At 39.1% G+C, this 20926-nt stretch overlaps 1 protein-coding gene across 1 annotated transcript in view; it reads right to left on the reverse strand.

Annotated features, from left to right (window-relative positions):
• The window catches only part of SYNE1 (spectrin repeat containing nuclear envelope protein 1), a 408382-nt gene extending 388680 nt beyond the window's left edge, over positions 1–19702 (reverse strand). Inside the window, exons 1-2 of the mRNA XM_052645623.1 lie at positions 19699–19702; positions 19119–19180 (exon numbers count right to left, since the gene is read on the reverse strand). Coding sequence (XP_052501583.1) covers positions 19119–19180; positions 19699–19702 — 66 coding nt within the window. The remainder of the gene's footprint in view (positions 1–19118; positions 19181–19698) is intronic.
• Positions 19703–20926: the final 1224 nt, after the last annotated feature.

A 20926-nucleotide genomic window follows, 5' to 3' on the forward strand; every position in this document is an offset into this window, starting at 1 on the left:
AAGTGGCCTCCAGACCAGCACTGACCTCTGAACAAGTCAGTGAGCACTCATCCCGCTGCACCGGGCCTTGATGTCACCAGCAGTGGTGGTGGCTGAGGCCTTGTTGGCCTGTCCGTGAGCTGCTTCTCCCCAAGCCCTTTTGATCAGCCTGCCTGGTTCACAGGCCTCGTCTACTTCTCTCTCGCTCTCCTTTCTTCCTGACTGTGGCCATTCACCAAACCCAATCCCAACTCCTCTGTTGTTTAAAAAATTGTCTGGACAGGCATGATTCTGGAATCCTTCTTTCCAGGTAAGTGTTCTCTACTAAACATTGTCGAGCACAAGGCAGGCACTCAACAAATACTGTTGGCTGATGGACTGAATGAATAACGTTTTCTTAAAAAAATGATCTTTGCCCTATGCCCATACTAATGGTTCTCAAAATGAGGCGCATATATGATGAGTAAAGAAAAATTATCTCCAGGTTCTTGGCAATCCCAGACTACAATGCAATGCATAGAAGCATCTTGTTTCTGAGTGTTTTATTCATAGGAGGAACTCATTAAAAACTTGTTGAAGACATGAATGAAGTTTCTAGCCTGCACATGGGGAAAAAAAAAAAAAGCAGGTGGTTTTTATCACAAGAACATGGATACCTAGAATACTCTCACTTTCCTACTTTCCCATTTAGCAAATTCCTGGTCAGTTTTATGACACAGTCAGTCTTGCATTATCTTTCCCAGTTTTCCAACTGGAATTAAATCACTTCTTTTGTGTTAGTGCATGGTTCAGATTATAATAATCATACTGCATTACAGTTAGTTATTCACAAGTCTGTGTCCTCAGGAATTCAGATCACGGACTTCTGGAGGACAAGGAAGTTGAATATATGTTTATATACTTAATACCAAGACCAGGGCCTCGTCCATAGACAGATATCTCAGCAGAGATATGTGATGCTTATCTGCAAGTTACCTGTTGGAATCTTGGAGAGATAACGATATGAAGCAAAATAAGGACATGAAGCAAAATTTTCTTTTCTAATAGGAAGTATGAGTTGCTTCTGAAAATTTTTCACCAATATCTTCCTACACAAAGTAAAGAGATGCAGTCTGATGACTATTAGCAGACTAATTAGAAGCTGGACAAAATATTTTTCTTTAAAATAAAAATGTTTATGTTATTTATAATATGAAACTATTTTATTTTCAATACACAGAATTATAGAACCTAGTATGTAATAAATTCTTGACTTAATACCTCAACCCGTAAAAGAGGAAACAAACAAACCTTTGACTGCAAAGAGCTCGCAAAAATGAATCCCAGAAAATGATCTCTATATTTCTATAAGTTCTATCCAATTTTACATAATGTACATGCTGTGTAAAATCACTTTATTTATCAAAAGACGTTACCAGAGATTATACTAGAATAAGACATCCTAGCAATTATTGGACAAGTTTTGCTCTCCCATTTTGTATGAAGTACCATTTATCTAGAGCAAATGGTCAACTAGAGGGGACCTTTACTATCCTGACAATAGTGCATTTACTTTTGAAACAATCTTTTAATAGAAAATCTCTCATCTAAAATCTCTCTCTTGTCATATATATATAAGTATTCACAGCATCAATATGATTTCTTTGTAGGATTCAGGTCATGGTACTAGAGGCCAAAAAGAAGAGATAGAAATGAGGGTAATTCACTGGAGCCTGACTTAATGGAAAATAGAGATAATGTGGTTTGTTCCGACGGCTTGACAATGTACTGTTTCAAGCACTAGACAGAAATTTACCAGGCACATTTTAAGACCATAGCTATCTATTTTTGATTAAGATAAGATTACAATTAGCTCTTAGTTTTGTACAGTGTTTGGAAATACTATACTCTTTGCTCTGGAAATCACATTTAGATATTCTACAGATACTCATGACGAATCTGAGATTCATGATGAATCTCTAAGAATGGAATGTACTGACTGAGAGGAGAGGGAGATGGAGAAAACAAAAAGAGAGAAAGAGGTACCTGGCTTCTGTGGCTACTCCATTCTAGAAGCTCTCCTCAAACTAGGCGTAAGCCCTAAGTTTTGGCTGTCAGGGGGTTGTCTAAAGTCTCTGAAACTCAGGGAAAAGGCACATCCTGGCTGTGCCCTCAGTAGTTAACTCATGAGCGGAACAGATCCCACAGAGTATTTTTCTCTAATTTTTCTCTCCTCCTCCTTTATTTTTGTGGCCCCTTTAATTTCATACAGTGAGATCTATTCCTTTCCTCTTAGAACTTAAAGAAAGGAGACCAAATATTTCTCCTTCAACTTTATGAAATCTGAGAAAACACAGGGATCTTTGGCATCACTTTTACAGAGCATTGCCTATATTGGGGAAAAATAATCTATTCTCTGTCACTGTGTGTATAAGAATAACTTGTGACCATTTACTAGTCTATAAGCGCTAGTACATGCTTAATCCTTATCTACCATTACTTTCATATTTTCACTCATATAGGAAGATCATATTTGCTAAGCCACATGTTTATTTTATGTCCCTAGAAAATTGCCTTGGGTTCAATCCCTGGGTTTGGGAAGATCCCTGGGAGAGAGGAAAGGCTACCCATTCCAGTATTCTGGCCTGGAGAATTCCATGGACTGTATAGTCCATGGGGTTGCAGAGTCAGACATGACTGAGAAACTCACTTTCAGCAAGTTGCAATACTGAAGAGAAAAAGGAATATGAGAATAACTTTGAGGAAAAAAGGCATAACTACTTGTTATGAAATGAAAATTTAAGGAATTCTCACATTTTAAAAACCATACAGAAATCATAATTGCCATTCTGACAGGTGTGAGGTGATATTTCATCATGATTTTGATCTGCATTTCCTTGATTAGCGATGTTGAGCATCTTGTCATGTGCCTGCTGGCAGTGTGTATGTCTTCTTTGGGAAACATCTATTCAGATCCTCTGGCCATTTTTCAGTCATGTTGTTTTTTGGATATTGAGTTGTATGAGTTCTTTGTATATTTTGGATATTAACCCCCTCTCAGATATGTCACTTGCAAGTATCTTCTCCCATTCAGTAGCTGATCTTTTCATTTTGTTGATCATTTCCTTCACAATGCAAAGGATTTTTAGGTTGATATAGTCCCATTTGTTTACTTTGTGCTTTTGTCTCCCTTGTACAAGGAGACATATCAAAAAATAAACAAACAAAAAGACCCTACTAAGAATGATGTCAGTGAGTGGATTGCCTACGTTTTCTTCTAGAAATCTTATGATTTCAAGTTTTATATTTAGGCTTTTAATCCATTTTGGTTTTATTTTCAAGTATGACATAAGAATGTAGTCCAATTTGATTTTTTTGCATGTAGCTGTCCAGTTTTCTCAAAACTATTTATTGAAGTAGCTGTCATTCTTCCATTGTATATCCTTACCTCCTTTATCATATTTTAATTTCCTGTAGAAATGTGCATTAATTCATGGGCTCTGTGTGTGTGTGTGTTCAATTGCTAGGTCATGTCCAACTCTTTGTTACCCTGTGGACTGCAGCATGCTAGCCTTCCCTGTCCTTCACTATCTCCCAGAGTTTGCTCAAATTCATGGGCTGTCTATTCTGTTCTATTAACCTATGTGTCTGTTTTTGTGCCAGTACCATACTGTTTTGATTACTGTAGCTTTGTAGTATAGTTTGAAGTCAGAGAGTATGATGCCTCCAGTTTTGTTCTTTCTCAGGATTGTTTGGACTATTCAGAGTCTTTTGTCTTTCAATACACATTTTAGAATTATTTATTCTAGTCTGTGCCATCAAGAGATGAATTAAGATGTGATAAATATACAATGGAATATTACTCAGCCATAAAAAATAATGATTTTTTTTTCCATTTAGGACAACATGGATGGATCCAGAGAGTATTATGTTGAGTGAAATAAATCAGACAGAGAAATACAGATACTGTATCATTTCACTTATAAGTGAAATCTTAAAACAAAAACAAATGAATAAACATAACAAAACAGAAACAGATTCACAGATATACAGAACAAACAGGTGGCTGCAAGAGGGAAGGGGGTTTTGGGAAGGAGAAAAATAGGTGAGGGAGCATAAAAGGTACAAACTTCTATTTACAAAGTAAATGAGTCACAGGTGTGAAATGCACAGTGTGAGGAAAACAGTCAATAACTGCTTAATGTCTTTTTATGGTAACACTAACTAGATTATTGCAGTGATCATTTTGAAATGTACAGAAATACTGGAATAGACACAAATCAACCATACATGTTGGAATAGACACAAATCGGCCCCACTCACACCATGTCCCCTGTGGCCATGTCTGCACATTTAATAATATAAAACTTATAGCATTTTACTTTAAATTGCTAAATACATATCTCAGGCTTGAAAATTCATGATTTCTACATATATAGTGATATCAATAAAACTGAACTGGAAAAGACCTAAAGGAGAAGTCTGGAGCACAGATAATGCTTCACTCCAGTTGAAACACACATGCTGCCAGGCACGATCAGGCTTGCTGACCGTGATGTATAATCATAGCCTGAGATATTCCCCAGATGGCCTTCTATGCAGTATATAAAGATGTCTGAAAGCAAAGGCTGGATCTCAAGGTGTATTCTGTGTACCTCAATGCTTCTGTTTACACAAAAGCTTCTCACTTCTACAGTGAGTGAGACGAATCACTCCCGCCTCTGGTTTATATGAGTTCCAGGTGGGAGCTATATAACAGGCTGAGAAACAGGGCATGGGGAGACATCCCATCCGAGGACCAGTCGAGCATGTTCACATGCTCTGCCGGTTATCTGATGGGCAGGGACAATAAACCAAACAACAGGAACAGAGAGGAGAGTGGGAAGGGAAGTGAGGTTGACCTGCAGACATGGAACAAGTTACCCCCAGTGGTTGGCAAGAAGCCCACCACACAAAACTGTCTAAAAATGCAGAAACCGCTGGACTAGGTGAGTAAAACTGTGACTATAACCACTGACAGGAGCCAGATAAAATTAATCCAACATCTAAAAGGTTCTGTCATCTTATTCAGAAAATCTAATTAGACATTATCAATATCTCCAGAAACAAAGTGAAGTAATTAAAAAAAAATGCTACGCAAAATCTGTTTATCCTTCTCTCCCTTTGTAACAGCACTATTGTGATTATTTTCCACCTCCATTTGGCAAAAATGAGAAGATAGTTCCCATTCTTTACTGTTTCCTATGACAGATGGCATAAATATTTCCATTTCCTTAATTATTTAATTTGATTTGGAATAAATATCCCAAAGGCAATAATTTTGCCCTCCAGCTCAACTTTAAATCTGCTTGAAAAACTACTCTTAACAACTTTCACATGTTATCTTTCTTTTTCATTATATAGTTTAAAAGAAGCATACTCCTCAAGTTATTTGTTTTATTCAGGATGAAGCTGTAGTTACTCTTTACCCATCTCTGTTCATACTCCACAGCTAATCCATCAACAAATTGTTGATTTTATTTTCAAAATTCACCCAGAATCCAGCCATTTCTTACCACCTCCACAGCTATGACCTTGGTCCAAGCCAGTCCTCTCTCACCTGAATGACCCAACAATCTCCTGTCTTATCCCCTTCCTTCATCCTGTGTCCTCTTCAGTTTATTCTCAACAGAAGAGCTATTTTCTTTCTCTTCTGTTCATCTCCTCAAATGGGATAAAAGCATCATAGTGAAAGAGTTACTCCTGTTTTGTTCACTGTTGCAGTCTCAGTATCTAGAATCTTGCTAAGCATACCAAATGACATTTTAAAATATTTATCAAATAAATGTATTAAGAAAAAATATTTCTAAAAGAGGGAACTTTGATAAACATTATCAAAACATTTGGCAGTCTGCATAAACTTTGCTACGTCTCCATCTGTTATTAACAAATCAATGTTAATGTTAGTTGCTCAGTCATGTCCCATTCTTCGCAATCCCATGGACTATAGCCCTCCAGGCTCCTCTGTCCATGGAATTCTCCAAGCAAGAATATTGGAGTGGGTTGCCATTCCCTTCTTCAGGGGATCTTCCCAACCCAGGGACAGAACCCTGGGCTTCCACATTGCAGACAGATTCTTTCCTGAGCCACCAGAGAAGCCCAAAACGTTGGTTTCTCAGTCATATCCAACTCTTAATAAATGCCATTTATTTTGAAATGTCGATTTTCTTTTTAATCTTTTAGTTGCATATTTGGAAACAATTTATCAGTATGTTTAGGATTACCAAACTAGTTTTACAAAATCAACTAAAGAATTGTTTCTGGGGTGTATTATTACATTTGCTTTTTCCTCTTCGTCTCTTTAATCTCATCTTAGTTCATTAATCGTCCCACCAAAGTGAGTACGAGAAACCGAAGGATCAAATTTCAATTTTGAACATTTCCATGTTATCTTTTAATACCAGTGGTGGAAAGACAACTGAAGAAGAACAAAAGCAGCCACCGAAGTGATATTTTATGTCTGTGAGGATGTCGATCAAAGTCATTACTAGTATGGATTATTAAAAAGCATGGAGTGCCAAAAGTGTTCCTTTAAAAGGAGTCTATGTATTTGACTTGGTCTCAAAATGCGCTCTTAATAGAACCTATTATAGGTTGAACTGTGTGCTCCCTCCACAATACATGGAAGTTTAAACCCCAGGTACCTTGGGATGTGGTTTTATTTGGAAATGGGATCTTTAGAAAAGTGATAAAATGAGATCATAGCGGTGGAGGCGGGGGGATCCTAATCCAATATGACCAATGTCCTTATATAAAGCGGAAATTTGGACACTGTTTCACACAGGCACGGGGGCAGAGATTGGACTAATGCAGCTGCAAACTAAGGAATCCCATATACTCCAGGCCACCACCTGAGGGGAGGAAGAGTCAAAGAATTCTGCCTAGAGTCTCAGAGAGTGGCATGGCTGCCTAACCTTGAGGACGGTGAGATAATAAATTTCTCATTTGAAGGTACCCAGTATGTTGCACGTTGTTATGGCAGACTCACACAGAATGTAAATGATGTTTTGGTGCTTTTTTTTTTTTTCCCCCAGCTCATCTAAAAAGCAAGAAGATGCTTGTGACTGAGATCATCCGAGAGTCGATACTTCAGTTCCTATCCTTCACCGCCCCTTAGATCCCAGGCTGGCAGATGTGGAGTGGGTTGTTTATTGCACCCTGAAAGAGATGCTCCTTTTATAGAAACATGAAACAATGGCTGTTTCAGACCTATCTTTTTTCCCAAAGGACTTAGTATCAAACCATATATTTATTTCAAAGCCATATATCATAAACAATGAATCCAAGGTATTTAAATACAGATATAACATTCTATTCCATTTGACAAATTTACAGAAAAGTGAAACTATAACCATTTGATAACAGAGTGTAGCCAGTGTTAATTTTAAGATTATTTATACTATCTTTTTCTAATTAAAAGTAAAACTTCAGGGGAGATATTTTTGGAAAACACATCTTTAAACTGGTATCTTTGGGGGCAACGTGACACTATACAATAGCTTTTGAATCTTGCTTAAAATTTAGAAATTCGCCATGATAGATACATTTTAAAATGTGAAAGAACATATTTATTTAGTTCTTTTTTTAAATGTATTTTTAATTGGAGGATAACTGCTTTACAATATTGTGCTGGCTTCTGCCATACATTAACATGAATCAGCCATACGTTTACACATGCCCCTTCCCTTTTAAACCTCCCCCTACTCCCCACCCCATTCCACCCTTCTAGGTTGTCACAGAGCACCAAGCTGAGTTCCCTGTGCTATACAGCAACTTCCCATTACATACGATAATGTATATGTGATGTAATGTAGTGCATATGGATATGATAATGTATATGCTTCAGTGCTACTCTCTCAGTTCTTCCCATCCTCTCCTTCCCCTGCTGTGTCCAAAGTCTGTTCTCTGCGTCTGTGTCTCTATCGCCACTCTGCAAATAGGTTCATCAATACAGTTTTTGTCGATTCCATTTACATGCATTAATATACGATATCTGTTTTTCTATTTCTGACTTACTTCACTCTGTATAGGACATTTTAACTGTCGGTTTACCCACTGCTGGACATACACACTGAGGAAACCAGAATTGAAAGAGACACGTGTACCCCAATGTTCATCGCAGCACTGTTTATAATAGCCAGGACATGGAAGCAACCTAGATGTCCATCAGCAGACGAATGGATAAGAAAGCTGTGGTACATATACACAATGGAGTATTACTCAGCCATTAAAAAGAATACATTTGAATCAGTTCTAATGAGGTGGATGAAACTGGAGCTGATTATACAGAGTGAAGTAAGCCAGAAAGAAAAACACCAATAGAGTATACTAATGCATATATATGCAATTTAGAAAGATGGCAACGATAACCCTGTATGTGAGAGAGCAAAAGAGACACAGATGTATAGAACAGTCTTTTGGACTCTGTGAGAGAGGGCAAGGTGGGATGATTTTGGAGAATGGCATTGAAACACGTATAAATGTGTTTATAATGTGTTATAAATGCCTGCTAAGTCACTTCAGTCATGTCTGACTCTGTGCGACCCCAGAGGTGGCAGCCCACCAGGCTCCCCCGTCCCTGGGATTCTCCAGGCAAGAACACTGGAGTGGGTTGCCATTTCCTTCTCCAGCCAATACCATATACTAACACATATATATGGAATTTAGAAAGATGGTAATGATAACCCTGTATGCGAGACAGCAAAAGAGACACAGATGTATAGAACAGACTTTTGGACTCTGTGGGAGAGGGAGAGGGTGGGATGATTTGGGAGAATGGCATTGAAACATGTATACTATCATGTAAGAAACAAATCGCCAGTCTAGGTTCAATACAGGATACAGGATGCTTGGGGCTGGTGCACTGGGATGACCCAGAGAGATGATATGGGAAGGGAGGTGGGAGGGGGGCTCAGGATTGGGAACTCATGTACACCCGTGGTGGATTCATGTCAATGTATGGTAAAACCAATACAATATTGTAAAGTAAAAAAAAAAAAAAGTTTTTCAAAAATTCGTCTGCTCAGAAAGGTAGACTATTGTATTAGACCTAAAAAACCTGCATGCAGTCTTCAGGTGGGAATCTCCTCAAATTCAAGTCCACCCTACTCTGTGCTTCTCTCTCCCCCATCTCAAACTTGGGCACATCCACACCCTCCTTCCATCACCACTCTGGCCTCAGAGATGGGGACTTTGGTGGAAGTATTCTTTATCTCTGTAGAAATATCCACCCTCTACCTGAGCTCCAGATTTTCTCCCCACCATGCCTCCTCAGGAGACTTGTGTCTTAAAATAATCTTGTCTTCTTTCTTTATCAGCCTATCCCTCTCTACCAGTTCTTGAGCTTTCCCTTCCATAAACACATGCTTAGGACCACTCTTTATCGAAACAGCTCTTACCAGATCCTATGTTCTACTTTAGCTAATACTCCTGAACGTGTAATACACACTCAGATCCCAGCATCTTCCCCTCTCGTTTACTCATCAGTTTGCTAGAGTTGGATTTCTGCCATGATTTGGTCACTCCCAGTGATGGCTAATGACTTCCGAATTGCCAAATCAAATGGGTCCATCTCTACCAAGTTAATTTCTCCATCTGTGGAAAATTCTGAAAGAGATGGGAATACCAGACCACCCGACCTGCCTCTTGAGAAATCTGTATGCAGGTCAGGAAGCAACAGTTAGGACTGGACATGGAACAACAGGCTGGTTCCAAATAGGACAAGGAGTCCGTCAAGGCTGTATATTGTCACCCTGCTTATTTAACTTATATGCAGAGCACATCATAAGAAACGCTGGGCTGGAAGAAGCACAAGCTGGAATCAAGGAGAAATATCAATAACCTCAGATATGCAGATGACACCACCCTTATGGCGGAAAGTGAAGAGGAACTAAAAAGCCTCTTGATGAAAGTGAAAGAGGAGAGTGAAAAGGTTGGCTTAAAGCTCAACATTCAGAAAACAAAGATCATGACATCTGGTCCCATCACTTCATGGCAAATACATGGGGAAAACAGTGGAAACAGTGTCAGACTTTATTTTGGGGGGCTCCAAAATCACTGCAGATGGTGATTACAGCCATGAAATTAAAAGACGCTTACTCCTTGGAAGAAAAGTTATGACCAACCTAGATAGCATATTCAAAAGCAGAGACATTACTCTGCCGACTAAGGTCCGTCTAGTCAAGGCTATGGTTTTTCCTGTGGTCATGTATGGATGTGAGAGTTGGACTGTGAAGAAGGCTGAGTGCTGAAGAATTGATGCTTTTGAACTGTGGTGTTGGAGAAGACTCTTGAGAGTCCCTTGGACTGCAAGGAGATCCAACCAGTCCATTCTGAAGGAGATCAGCCCTGGGATTTCTTTGGAAGGAATGATGCTAAAGCTGAAACCCCAGTACTTTGGCCACCTCATGCGAAGAGTTGACTCACTGGAAAAGACTCTGATGCTGGGAGGGTTTGGGGGCAGGAGGAGAAGGGGATGACAGAGTATGAGCTGGCTGGATGGCATCACTGACTCGACGGACGTGAATCTGAGTGAACTCTGGGAGTTGGTGATGGACAGGGAGGCCTGGCGTGCTGCGATTCATGGGGTCGCAGAGTCGGACACGACTGAGCGACTGAACTGAACTGAACTGTAGTTGAACCCATTAGCTTTCCCCCAAAGTCTCTTATATTCTCTGTCTTTGTGAATGATCCTAATCATTTGTTCAAGACAGAAATTTAGAAGTCATTCTTGACTCCTTCTCCCTGAACCTTCCCAGGAATGACTTGATTGTATCAAATCCACCCCTGGATAACACTTTTCAATACATCCACTTTTCTCCATCCCCCCAGCACTGTTTCAGTCCAGAGTATCCTCACCTCTCATCTGACTTACTGCAAGTTCACTCCAACTTCACTTTTACTTGTTTATGTGAGAGGGTGTGGGGAAATGAGGGAGGGGGCAGGAGAGAGAGATGAGAGGGAGAAGAAAGGAGGGAGGGAGGGAGAAAGACAGAGACAAGGAGATTGAGAGAGGGGTTTAGCCCAGAGTGACCATTTCTTTTTCCTAAGATTCTTTAATGTGTCCCAGTGCCCATAACACAGCATCCGAACCCGTTTAACAGGTGACCTTTGATTGAGTCTCAGTTCTCTCTGTTGCCAACCCATCTCTGGAACCTGTATTTGCAGGTATTCTGAGCTTCCCCCATTTGCTTTACTGTACCAAGCTCTTTCTTACCCTAACCTTTTGAAAACATTAGTTCCTTTACCTATCCAATCTCAAGACATTTCTCAGGTTCCAGATGTTTCTCCCTCTGAAAACCTAAGGCCCTCCAACAGGTTACTTGAGTGGTTGGTTGCAATTGCCCTGTGCTCCCTAACACCCTTGACTTCCCCACTCGTGGGATTTCATACACACACACACACACGTCTGTAATTGCTGTCTTTTCTGCTACACCGTCAGTTCCATGATAGCGTGGATTATAGCTGTTTTTGTTCACCATAGTACCCACAATCTGTAGCACACAAGAGGTGCTTTAAGAGTATTTGCTACATGAATAGCTCATCAAACGAAGCATGGGCATATAACAGTGATTAGTGCCCAAACTTCGTAGTCGTGGGATTGAAATCTAGTTTTCCACCTACTTGTCATATGACCTTGAGCTTATTAACTAATTCTAAGTTTCGGGCTCACAATCTATAATGTGGTGAAAATAATACTTATATTTGACTGTTGTTGTGAGATTTAAAGAAAAGATAAAGTAGCTAAGGCCCAGTAATTGGCACAAGGATAAGAGTTCAATGAAGAGCGGCCCTGGAATTTAGAAAGATATTTAGCAATGAGTGGTGATAGCCAGCGCTGAATCAGGATCCAACTTTGAAAAACTATCACATGGATTGCTATTGGGCTAATTAAAAAACAAATACCTCACCTTCTTTCACTAACAGAGCAGACAGAACAGAAAGAGGTTTCTTCTTAAAAAGGAAGAAAATTATAGGGTCCATGTTTAAATATGAAACTCCCTTCCTGAAAGGAATGACCAGGTATATAAAATAAACAGAATTCACTAACATTTGCTAATGTTATATCACACTGTATCGACAGTTTGTGATGTTTAGCATAATCACAAAAGCATAGTGTTCAATCTGAAAAGAGCAAATATTTTTTAAAAAACTGATAATTGTATCCACAAATTTGAACAATCTACAGAAAATTATCAGGTTTTTTTCTTACTTTTAATAAAAATTTTGTTTTGAGAAAAGCATGCTTTTTGAAAACAGATTGTTCTCTCATTTGCACCTTATCACTTCATACTCTTGTCAAAATATTTATAAAGAATTTTAAAATCGAATAAAATGTCATCCATGAAAGAGTTTATTCTTTTATTTAATTAGCAGTAATTACTTTACTTATTTGCAACTGAGAAAAGCAGCCTAGAACAAAACTGAAATAAAAAGCCTCCCCAAATTCATGTCCATGAAGCATCTTTTGAACATCTCCTGTGTAGCCAAGGCTAAATGACCATAGGACAGAAGAGGAAATTTTCTTGCTTCTCAATTCAACATTACAGCTCTTAAACCTGTCACCACCTTTTTTTGGAAAAGGTCAATTTCCAAAAAAGATTTTGAGAAAACAGATACAATCGTTTTTTCCCAATTTATTGAAATATAATTGACACACAAAGCTTTCTTTCTAAATAAGAAGTCTTATAAATTGTTCTTTAAAATAAAAGCTTTATTTATTTTTGTTTAGTTTGTTTACACAAACTAGAAAACTTTGCGTTTTAAAGAAGGCACTATAGTAGTAAGGCATTATCACAGAATTTAGGGTGAGATGGTTTATCATCCTAGTTTAAATCCATAAAAATCCTCATGACTTATATACAATCTCTCAAGGCAATAGAGATCCTGCAAAATATTTACAACTTGCATTCTAGAAAAAAGTTGAAACTTTTCTTTTTCCTGCCAATTTAGCACTTTTCTCCTTTCTCATTTTTAGAGAACTGGGAACTGAATTTGTCGACACACTGATCTTGAACTTCCCAGTCTCCAGAATTTCAAGAAATAAATTTTCCTGGTTTAAGCCACATAGTCTATGGCCACAGTTGACTAATACCAGGTCTAAGCCGGCTGCATATTTACTGGACAAAGTAAATGAACACCAACAGTACACCAAACTGGACTCAATCTGACCCAACAAATTACAAAACACCAGGTCGTTTCAAGGCTGACAGCAATTAGGGCCCCATCCTTGGAGCAGACTGTCAGTTACAGGACAAACTACTGGCCTTTGGTATTTAATAAGCAAGAAGCAAGAAGAAAAGTTGGCTCCTGAATCTCTAGAGGATAAGAAAAGACCTTGAGGCAGATCAAATTGCCTCTCTGTGGTTCCTTCTCTAACGATAAATATTTTTATTCTAAGTATGGTTTGGGGCCTGCTCTATGACTGAAAACCAGAGGCTAGGGAAGATATCTATGTATCATTAAAAGGTAAAACAGATAGCTATGGGAACCTGCTGTATAGCAGAGGGAGGTCAGCTCAGTGCTCTGTGACCTAGGTGGATGGAGTGTGAGGACTGGGGGAGGAGATCCAAAGGGAGGAGGGTCTATGTAAACATATGGCTGATTCACTTCGTTGTGTAGCAGAAATTAGCATGACACTCTGAAGCAACTATACCCCAATAAAGCAACTATACTTTATTTAAAAAATAAAATAAGGAGGACAAAAGGGTAAGTAGGAGCTGAGGACCAAAAATCTAAGAAGCTGCTTTCACAGGAGACTTAATAAGACTCTGGGCATGATACATGCTTCTGTGGAACCCAGGTAACTAAGATGTGTGTGTCTGTGTGTCTGTACAGGTGCGTGTTGTCCACACCTGGGGTGACAGGCTGACAGACACACTGCAGCATCACACAATGGCTTTGGGAGCAAGCCTTCTCACAGAGACAACAGGAAAAGTGACACAATGTCCAGAAAGTGAAAGTGAAAGTCGCTCATTTGAGTCTGACTCTTTGCGAACCCATGGACTATACAGGCCAGAATACTGGAGTGGGTAGCCTTTCTCTTCTCCAGGGGATCTTCCCAACCCAGGGATCAAACCCAGGTCTCCCGCATTGCAAGTGGATTCTTTACTGGCTGAGCCACCAGGGAAGCTCTACAATGTCCAGAGGCCAGATCAAAGATATGAACCTGATCCTGCTTCTGTTGCAAGAAAGGCATTAATCTCAGAAGCAAGTGAGCACATCGCATTGGGGAGGGAAGTGTGTGTTTCCATTTAAATTTGGGTGGATATGTATGGTGATTTCAACCATACTGTGAAGCCTAGTTTGCATATATATATATATTTTTTTTACAGAGAAGGGATGCAGAGAGAAATAGAGATGGAAACGGGGATAAAGCAGGGACTGGGGATTGAGATACAGATGGAAGGGCGTTGGGTGGAGGTGTGACGGAGGAGGAGATAGGGTGGGAGAGATGGGGGTGACACAGGAATGGGAGCAGGGTGGGAGGGAGAATGAGCGAGAAACAAGCCTGGGGGAAACTCAGACAGGAGGAAACTCAGATAGGGATAAAGGTGAGCAGAGGGTGGGGACGAGAGAGAAGGTTGAACAAGGAACCACGGCATCAGCTGCCAAGACAGTCACAGACGTGAACAGGCTCTCTGTAGCTCTCCTAAAACTCTCAAGTGTCAAAGCAGGGTCATGGGGTCAGATCTGATTTTCAAAATGTTTTCCAACTATGAGTGAATCATAAAAAGGAAAATATTTTCCAAAGAAGCTGTGGTTTTGGCAAGATACTATGCTGTCACTATAGATAAGCTCTGGATAACAAGTATCGGCATCTCTGTTTCAGTTGTCAAGAGACAGGAAAACAAAAAATAACAAGAACAGAGGAGAAAACAACAACAAAATCTCTATGGCAGTAAGTTTCTAACGGAGTAGTTGTGGAGATAGCAATTTTCTGGGTCTTTCCAAATGATACCATCAACATAAAATGGTGTAAAGTAGGGAAACCAAGTGGACTTGAGGCTTACATATGCATTAAAACCTCAGCAGCACCAACAACCAGGTGTATGATGAAGTTCGCTATAAAATAACCTGGGTTAAGCACCTAGCACAGTGCCAGAAATTAATTGTTATTTTTCGTCATGTGATTGATGTCTTTACTAGTCTCATAAAGTAAGGAAAGATAAAGACTCTTTGCTGTTGCTGTTTTATTAAGCAAATGGTGCTTAGTGTTGTGCTCAGAGCTAATGCGGTTTCTTTGTTTAATTTGAGTAAGTTGCTTTACAATGTTGTGTTAGCTTCTGCTGTACAACGAAGTGTATCAGCTATATGTATACATATGTCCCCTCCTCCTTAAATCTCCCTCCCACCTCACCCTCACGCCATCCCTCTAGGTCACCACGGAGCACTGAGTTGAGCTCCCTGGGCTATACAGCAGCTTCCCACTAGCTATTTACTTACACGTGATAGTGTATATATGTCAATTCCAACCTCCCAGTTCACCCCACCGCTCCTCCCCCTCCCCGTGTCTCCACATGTCTGCTTCCTGTCTGCATTTCTATTCCTGCAAATGGGTTCATCTGCACCATTTTTCTAGATTCCACATACACGCATTAATATATAATATTTATTTTTCTCTTTCTGACTTACTCTGTATGACCTGTATACTCTAGGTCCATCCACCCTTCTACCAATGGTCTAAATGTATTTCTTTTTATGGCCAAGTAATATTCCACTGTGAATTCCAATAATTAGCATATGTGAGAGATTTCACAGCATTGTTGGGAAGGTGAGATAGGAAATAGTATGAAATCACTTAAGACACTGAACTTCTCCTCCTGCTGCAGGTTCTGGAGGAGTGCTGAGACTTCAGATTCTAACCAAACCAGAGGCAGGAATAGCAGAGAAGACAGGGGGATGGCACTGGGGGATGGTTGCCAGGGAAACTGCTTATATTCTGGAGCATCTGCTGGGGCCTGGCTCACTGTTTCACATGCGGTCAGAAATGACTTCATGAATGAGAAAGGTTTGCACTAAACATTACAGGTAGGACTTAGATATTTAGAAGGGAAATAGCAGGAGCAAGGTCTCCTAGCAGGACTAAGAAAAAGAATGGAAAAGGATACACACTGGTATTCCAATACCCATTCAGCACAAAAACATGCAAAGCAATTTGAAACAATGAAAGAATGGTGATAAATGTAAAGTAGAAAATGAGCTCCTGGCCTACAGTCTCTCCACAAAGGCCCTTTGTATACTGTGTGCCATGGCACACATTCTGATTTTAACTTCTTTTTAAGAATTCAGTATGTAAATAAGTACATCCCAGGAATTCTGCTTTAAAACCTCCCACAAAGATATTCAACTCCATGAAAAAATAAATATGAAAAGAATTAAAAACTTTTTCACCACTCATATTTAAAAATACTGCTAATCTTAAAGATTATTAATAGTGTGAGGAAAGAGGCATTCTCCTAAGTTCTTGGTTATTTATTAAATTTATAAATGTGCCTGTGCTGTGCTCTACTCAGTCATGTCAGATTCTTTGCAACACCATGGACTGTGGCCCTCCAGGCTCCTCTGTCCATGGAGATTCTCCAGGTAAGAATATTAGAGTGGGTTGCCATGCCCCTCTCCGAGGGATGTTCCCAACCTAGGTATTGAACCCAGTTCTCCCACACTGCAGGTGGATTCTTTACTGTCTGAGCCACGAGGGATGCCTTGAATACTGCAGTGGGGAGCCCATTGCTTCTCCAGGGGACCTTCCCAACCCAGTTATCGAACCCAGTTCTCCCACATTGCAGGCAGATTCTTTTCTGTCTGAGCCATGAGGATGCCCATGAATACTAGAGTGGGGAGCCCATCCCTTCTCCAGGGCATCTTCCCAATCCAGGAATTGAATAAAGGTCTCCTGCATGGCAGGCAGATTCATCAGGTGAGCTACCAGGGAAGCTCATAAATGTGTATACTTGTGGACTATCCACCTACTTCTAGAAATTTATTCTAAGTAGAAAAAAATAACACAAGTGTACAGATATATACACGCCCAAGGACTTTCACTGTAGTATTTTATATAATATTAACCAATTGGCAACAATCTAAGTGATCATTAATAGGCAACTATTATAGCTAATTTGTAATTATAATTTTATTATATTTATAATAAAAATGTTATTCAGCCATTAAAATGTTTCTATGACTCTGTATCTATTGACATGGGAGGATGTGCTGAGTGAAGTCAGGCATCCAGAACAGTATCCTCTAGAGGCATTTACATGAAATTATGCATGTCCATGTGAAGGGAAACAGTGATCAATACTTCAGTAATGGTTGCATCAGGATTGTGGGATTTAAGGTCATTTTTACTTTCATTGGGCTTCCCTGGTAGCTCAGATGGTAAAGAGTTCACCAGCAGTGCAGGAGATTCAGATTCGATCGCTGGGTTGGGAAGGTCCCCTGGAGAAGGGAATGGCTACCCATTCTAGTATTCTTGCCTGGAGAATTCCATGGATAGAAGAGCCTGACAGGCTACAGTCCATGGGATCGCAAAGAGTCAGACATGACTGAATGACTAACACTTTCACTTTCATTACATTTTTATAAGGACTATTATCAAAATGATTTACAATGAGCATGTAACCATTTCACAATATGAAAAAACAATGACTCTATTTTTATTTTGGAAAAGCAAGAATTTTGCAAAAGATGACCAGTCTCTAGTGTAAGTAATGGTCATAGAGAGATGGCACCCTCCTAAGCCTGAGAAAATGGGCCCCAAAGTCCTTCAGTGCCTTATCACAGGGCAGGTTCTTGGTGCAGCCACTGGGCCAGAGAATTCCCATCTCACCAAGAGGTTTTTGGAGACAGATCCTAGAAAAGACAAGCCAATTGAATCCTGTATCTAGACTTGTTATGCAAGTCTCCAGTTTTGCTGGACTGTGAGCTTCTCAAGGCCTGGGAAAGTGTTTTACAATCTTCTTTCCTGTCTCCAAAGCCTAGCAAAGACACATTGCTGCTGCTGCTGCTAAGTCGCTTCAGTTGTGTCCGACTCTGTGCGACCCCATAGACAGCAGCCCACCAGGCTCCACTGTCCCTGGGATTCTCCAGGCAAGAACACTGGAGTGGGTTGCCATTTCCTTCTCCAATGCATGAAAGTGAAAAGTGAAAGGGAAGTCGCTCAGTCGTGCCCAACTCTTAGCGACCCCATGGACTGCAGCCTACCAGGCTCCTTCGTCCATGGGATTTTCCAGGCAAGAGTACTGGAGTGGGTTGCCATTGCCTTCTCCGAGGAAAGACACACAGTAAGCGGTAAATGTGTACCATACCACTGAAATTAGTTGTCGTGTTTTGCTTCTGAACGATAAAAGAAGCTTTGGGGAAAGTCCCCAGTCAAAAATTGCTCATATTAATAGGATTATACCTTGAACACTACAGGTAAGCACCTCAGCAAAGATCCTCTAACCGAACACAGAAAATCATTGTATCATCAACATTATTTTTACAAATGCAGTGTTTTTTGGTTCACACAGTTGTTCACCATTATAAGAGATTAATTTTATTGTAATGTACCTACCTGGGAATTTGCTTTACATTAGTATTTATGTTCAAAATAATTACAATGAATGAATACATAGTCGCCTGACACCATCCAACATCAGTATGCATAATCTCAGAATGATTAGTCTTTGTAGTGTCCTGACCCCATAGTTACTTTTCTCTAAAAGCACTTGAGAGGGGAGTCTAGACACCATTACAATCTCTTCAGATTAAATTCTCTGCTCAGGGTAGACCATTCATTGTTTCTTTCTGTTCCAAATAGAAACAAATACAAACAAAAATCTAGCATGAATTCTCCTTTTGGTATGGCACACAGGTTAGTTCAGAAGAAAGAAGTGGATGAAATATTCCATCAGGATTCATGGAATTGACATGAAGTAATTGCTCTTTACTCTGGTTATCTGTTAATTATCTAAAGGCAAGGTTAGCAAATACCAGACTTAGGTGACAATCAAATTCGTAGGACTGCCAACACTGACTAAGAGTGACCGTGATCATGGTGGTGCTATTTTATACCGTGAATTTAAATGATTCATTGGCTCAAACTAAATAAACATAGAACTCTGGGGAGTTTTATTTACCTTGGCCAGATGAGAGTTGATCCATTTCGTGAAAGTACGTTTTTGTACTATCTCTTGTTCATCTAGAAGAAAAAGAATTATCTGGTTAGATAACAAGTCAGGAAGTTGTATCATGAAAAAATTCACAGTCACACAATTCTAGAAATGATTATTATATATAATATATATGTCATATATAAGGCAGATTCTTTACAACTGAGCCATCAGGGAAGCCCTAATTATCTATAATAATATATATAGATTATTTTATCTTGTAATTCATCTTGCCAATTATTATCTTGAAGGAAAAATCAATAAAGCTCCAAATATATTAAGCAATTTGACTATTTTTTTAAAAAACCATCAGCAAATGCTTTAAAATTTGTGAAATTTTAGCCATATGTTTATTTTCATTCACTTACTGAAAACTCATTGAATAATTAAATTCAATATGCTGTTTTTTTTTTAAACTAACTTCTATGGGATGCAGACAGATAAACAGGACATGGTCTTTACCACAGTGACTCTAAAGGTAAATATCCAGAAGACAACATAGGCAGTGTGCTCCTTGGCACTGGTCTTAGTAACATATTTTTAATACTCATCCTCAGGCAAGGGAAACAAAAGCAAAGGTGAACAAATGGGACTATATCAAACTGCAGAGTTTTTGCACAGTGAAGGAAACTATCAACAAAACAGAAAGGCTGCCTACAGAATGGGAGAAGATATTTGCAAATGATGTATCTTGTAAGATGTTAATATCCAAAATATACAAAGAACTCATATCACTCAACATCAAAAAAAAAAAATCCAGCTGAAAAGTGGGCAGAGGATCTAAACACATATTTTTCCAAAGAAGACATGTGCATGGACGACAGGTATGTGACAAGATGCTCAACATCACTAATTATCAGGAAAATGCAAATCAAAGCACAATGAGATATTATCTCAAACCTATTATTACAAAAAAACAACAAATAACAAGTGTTGGAGAAAATACCAAGGATGTAGAGAAAATGCAACCCTATGCACTACTGGAAGGAACATTAATTAGTGCAGCTACTATGGAAAACAATATAGAGATTCCTCAAAGAATTTAAAAACAGAACTACCATACAATCCAGCAATTCTGCTCCTGGATATTTAGAAAATGAAAACACCATTTAGAAAAGATATATGCACCCTTACGTTCACTGTAGCATCATTTATAATACCCAAGCTATGGAAACAAGCTTAGTGCCCATCAATAGATGAATGGATAAAAAGCAAAGAACATGATGTGGTATAAATCCATATTTATAAAGTGGAATATTAGTCAGCCATTAAAAAGAATGATTTCTTGCTATTTGCAACAACATGGATGGATCTAGAGGGTATTATGCTAAATGAAATAAGTGAGAAAGAAAAAGATAAATACTGGATGATTTACTTACATGTGAAATCTAAAAATTAAAAAAAAAATAGATACAGAGAACAAACAGGTGGTTGCTTAGAGGCATTGAGGGGAAGAAAGAAATAGGAGAGTGAGATTAAGAGGTACAAACTTTCAGTTGCAAAATAAATGAGTCACAGGTATGAAATGTACAGGGTGGGGAATATAGTTAATTACTATGTAATATCTTTGTATGGTGACAGTTGGTAACTAGACTTATGGTGATCACTTCAAAATGTATGAAAATAGTGAATCACTGTGTTGTGTAACAGGAACTAGTGTAGTATTTATACTTTTCAATTATACTTCAAAAACAAAGTTATAGAAAAAGAAATCAGATTTGTGATTAGCAGAAGTGATGGTGGTGGGTGGGTAGGAACTGGATGAAGGTGGTCAA

This window comes from Budorcas taxicolor, chromosome 9, assembly GCF_023091745.1.
Source record: "Budorcas taxicolor isolate Tak-1 chromosome 9, Takin1.1, whole genome shotgun sequence".
NCBI classification, from domain to species: domain Eukaryota; kingdom Metazoa; phylum Chordata; class Mammalia; order Artiodactyla; family Bovidae; genus Budorcas; species Budorcas taxicolor.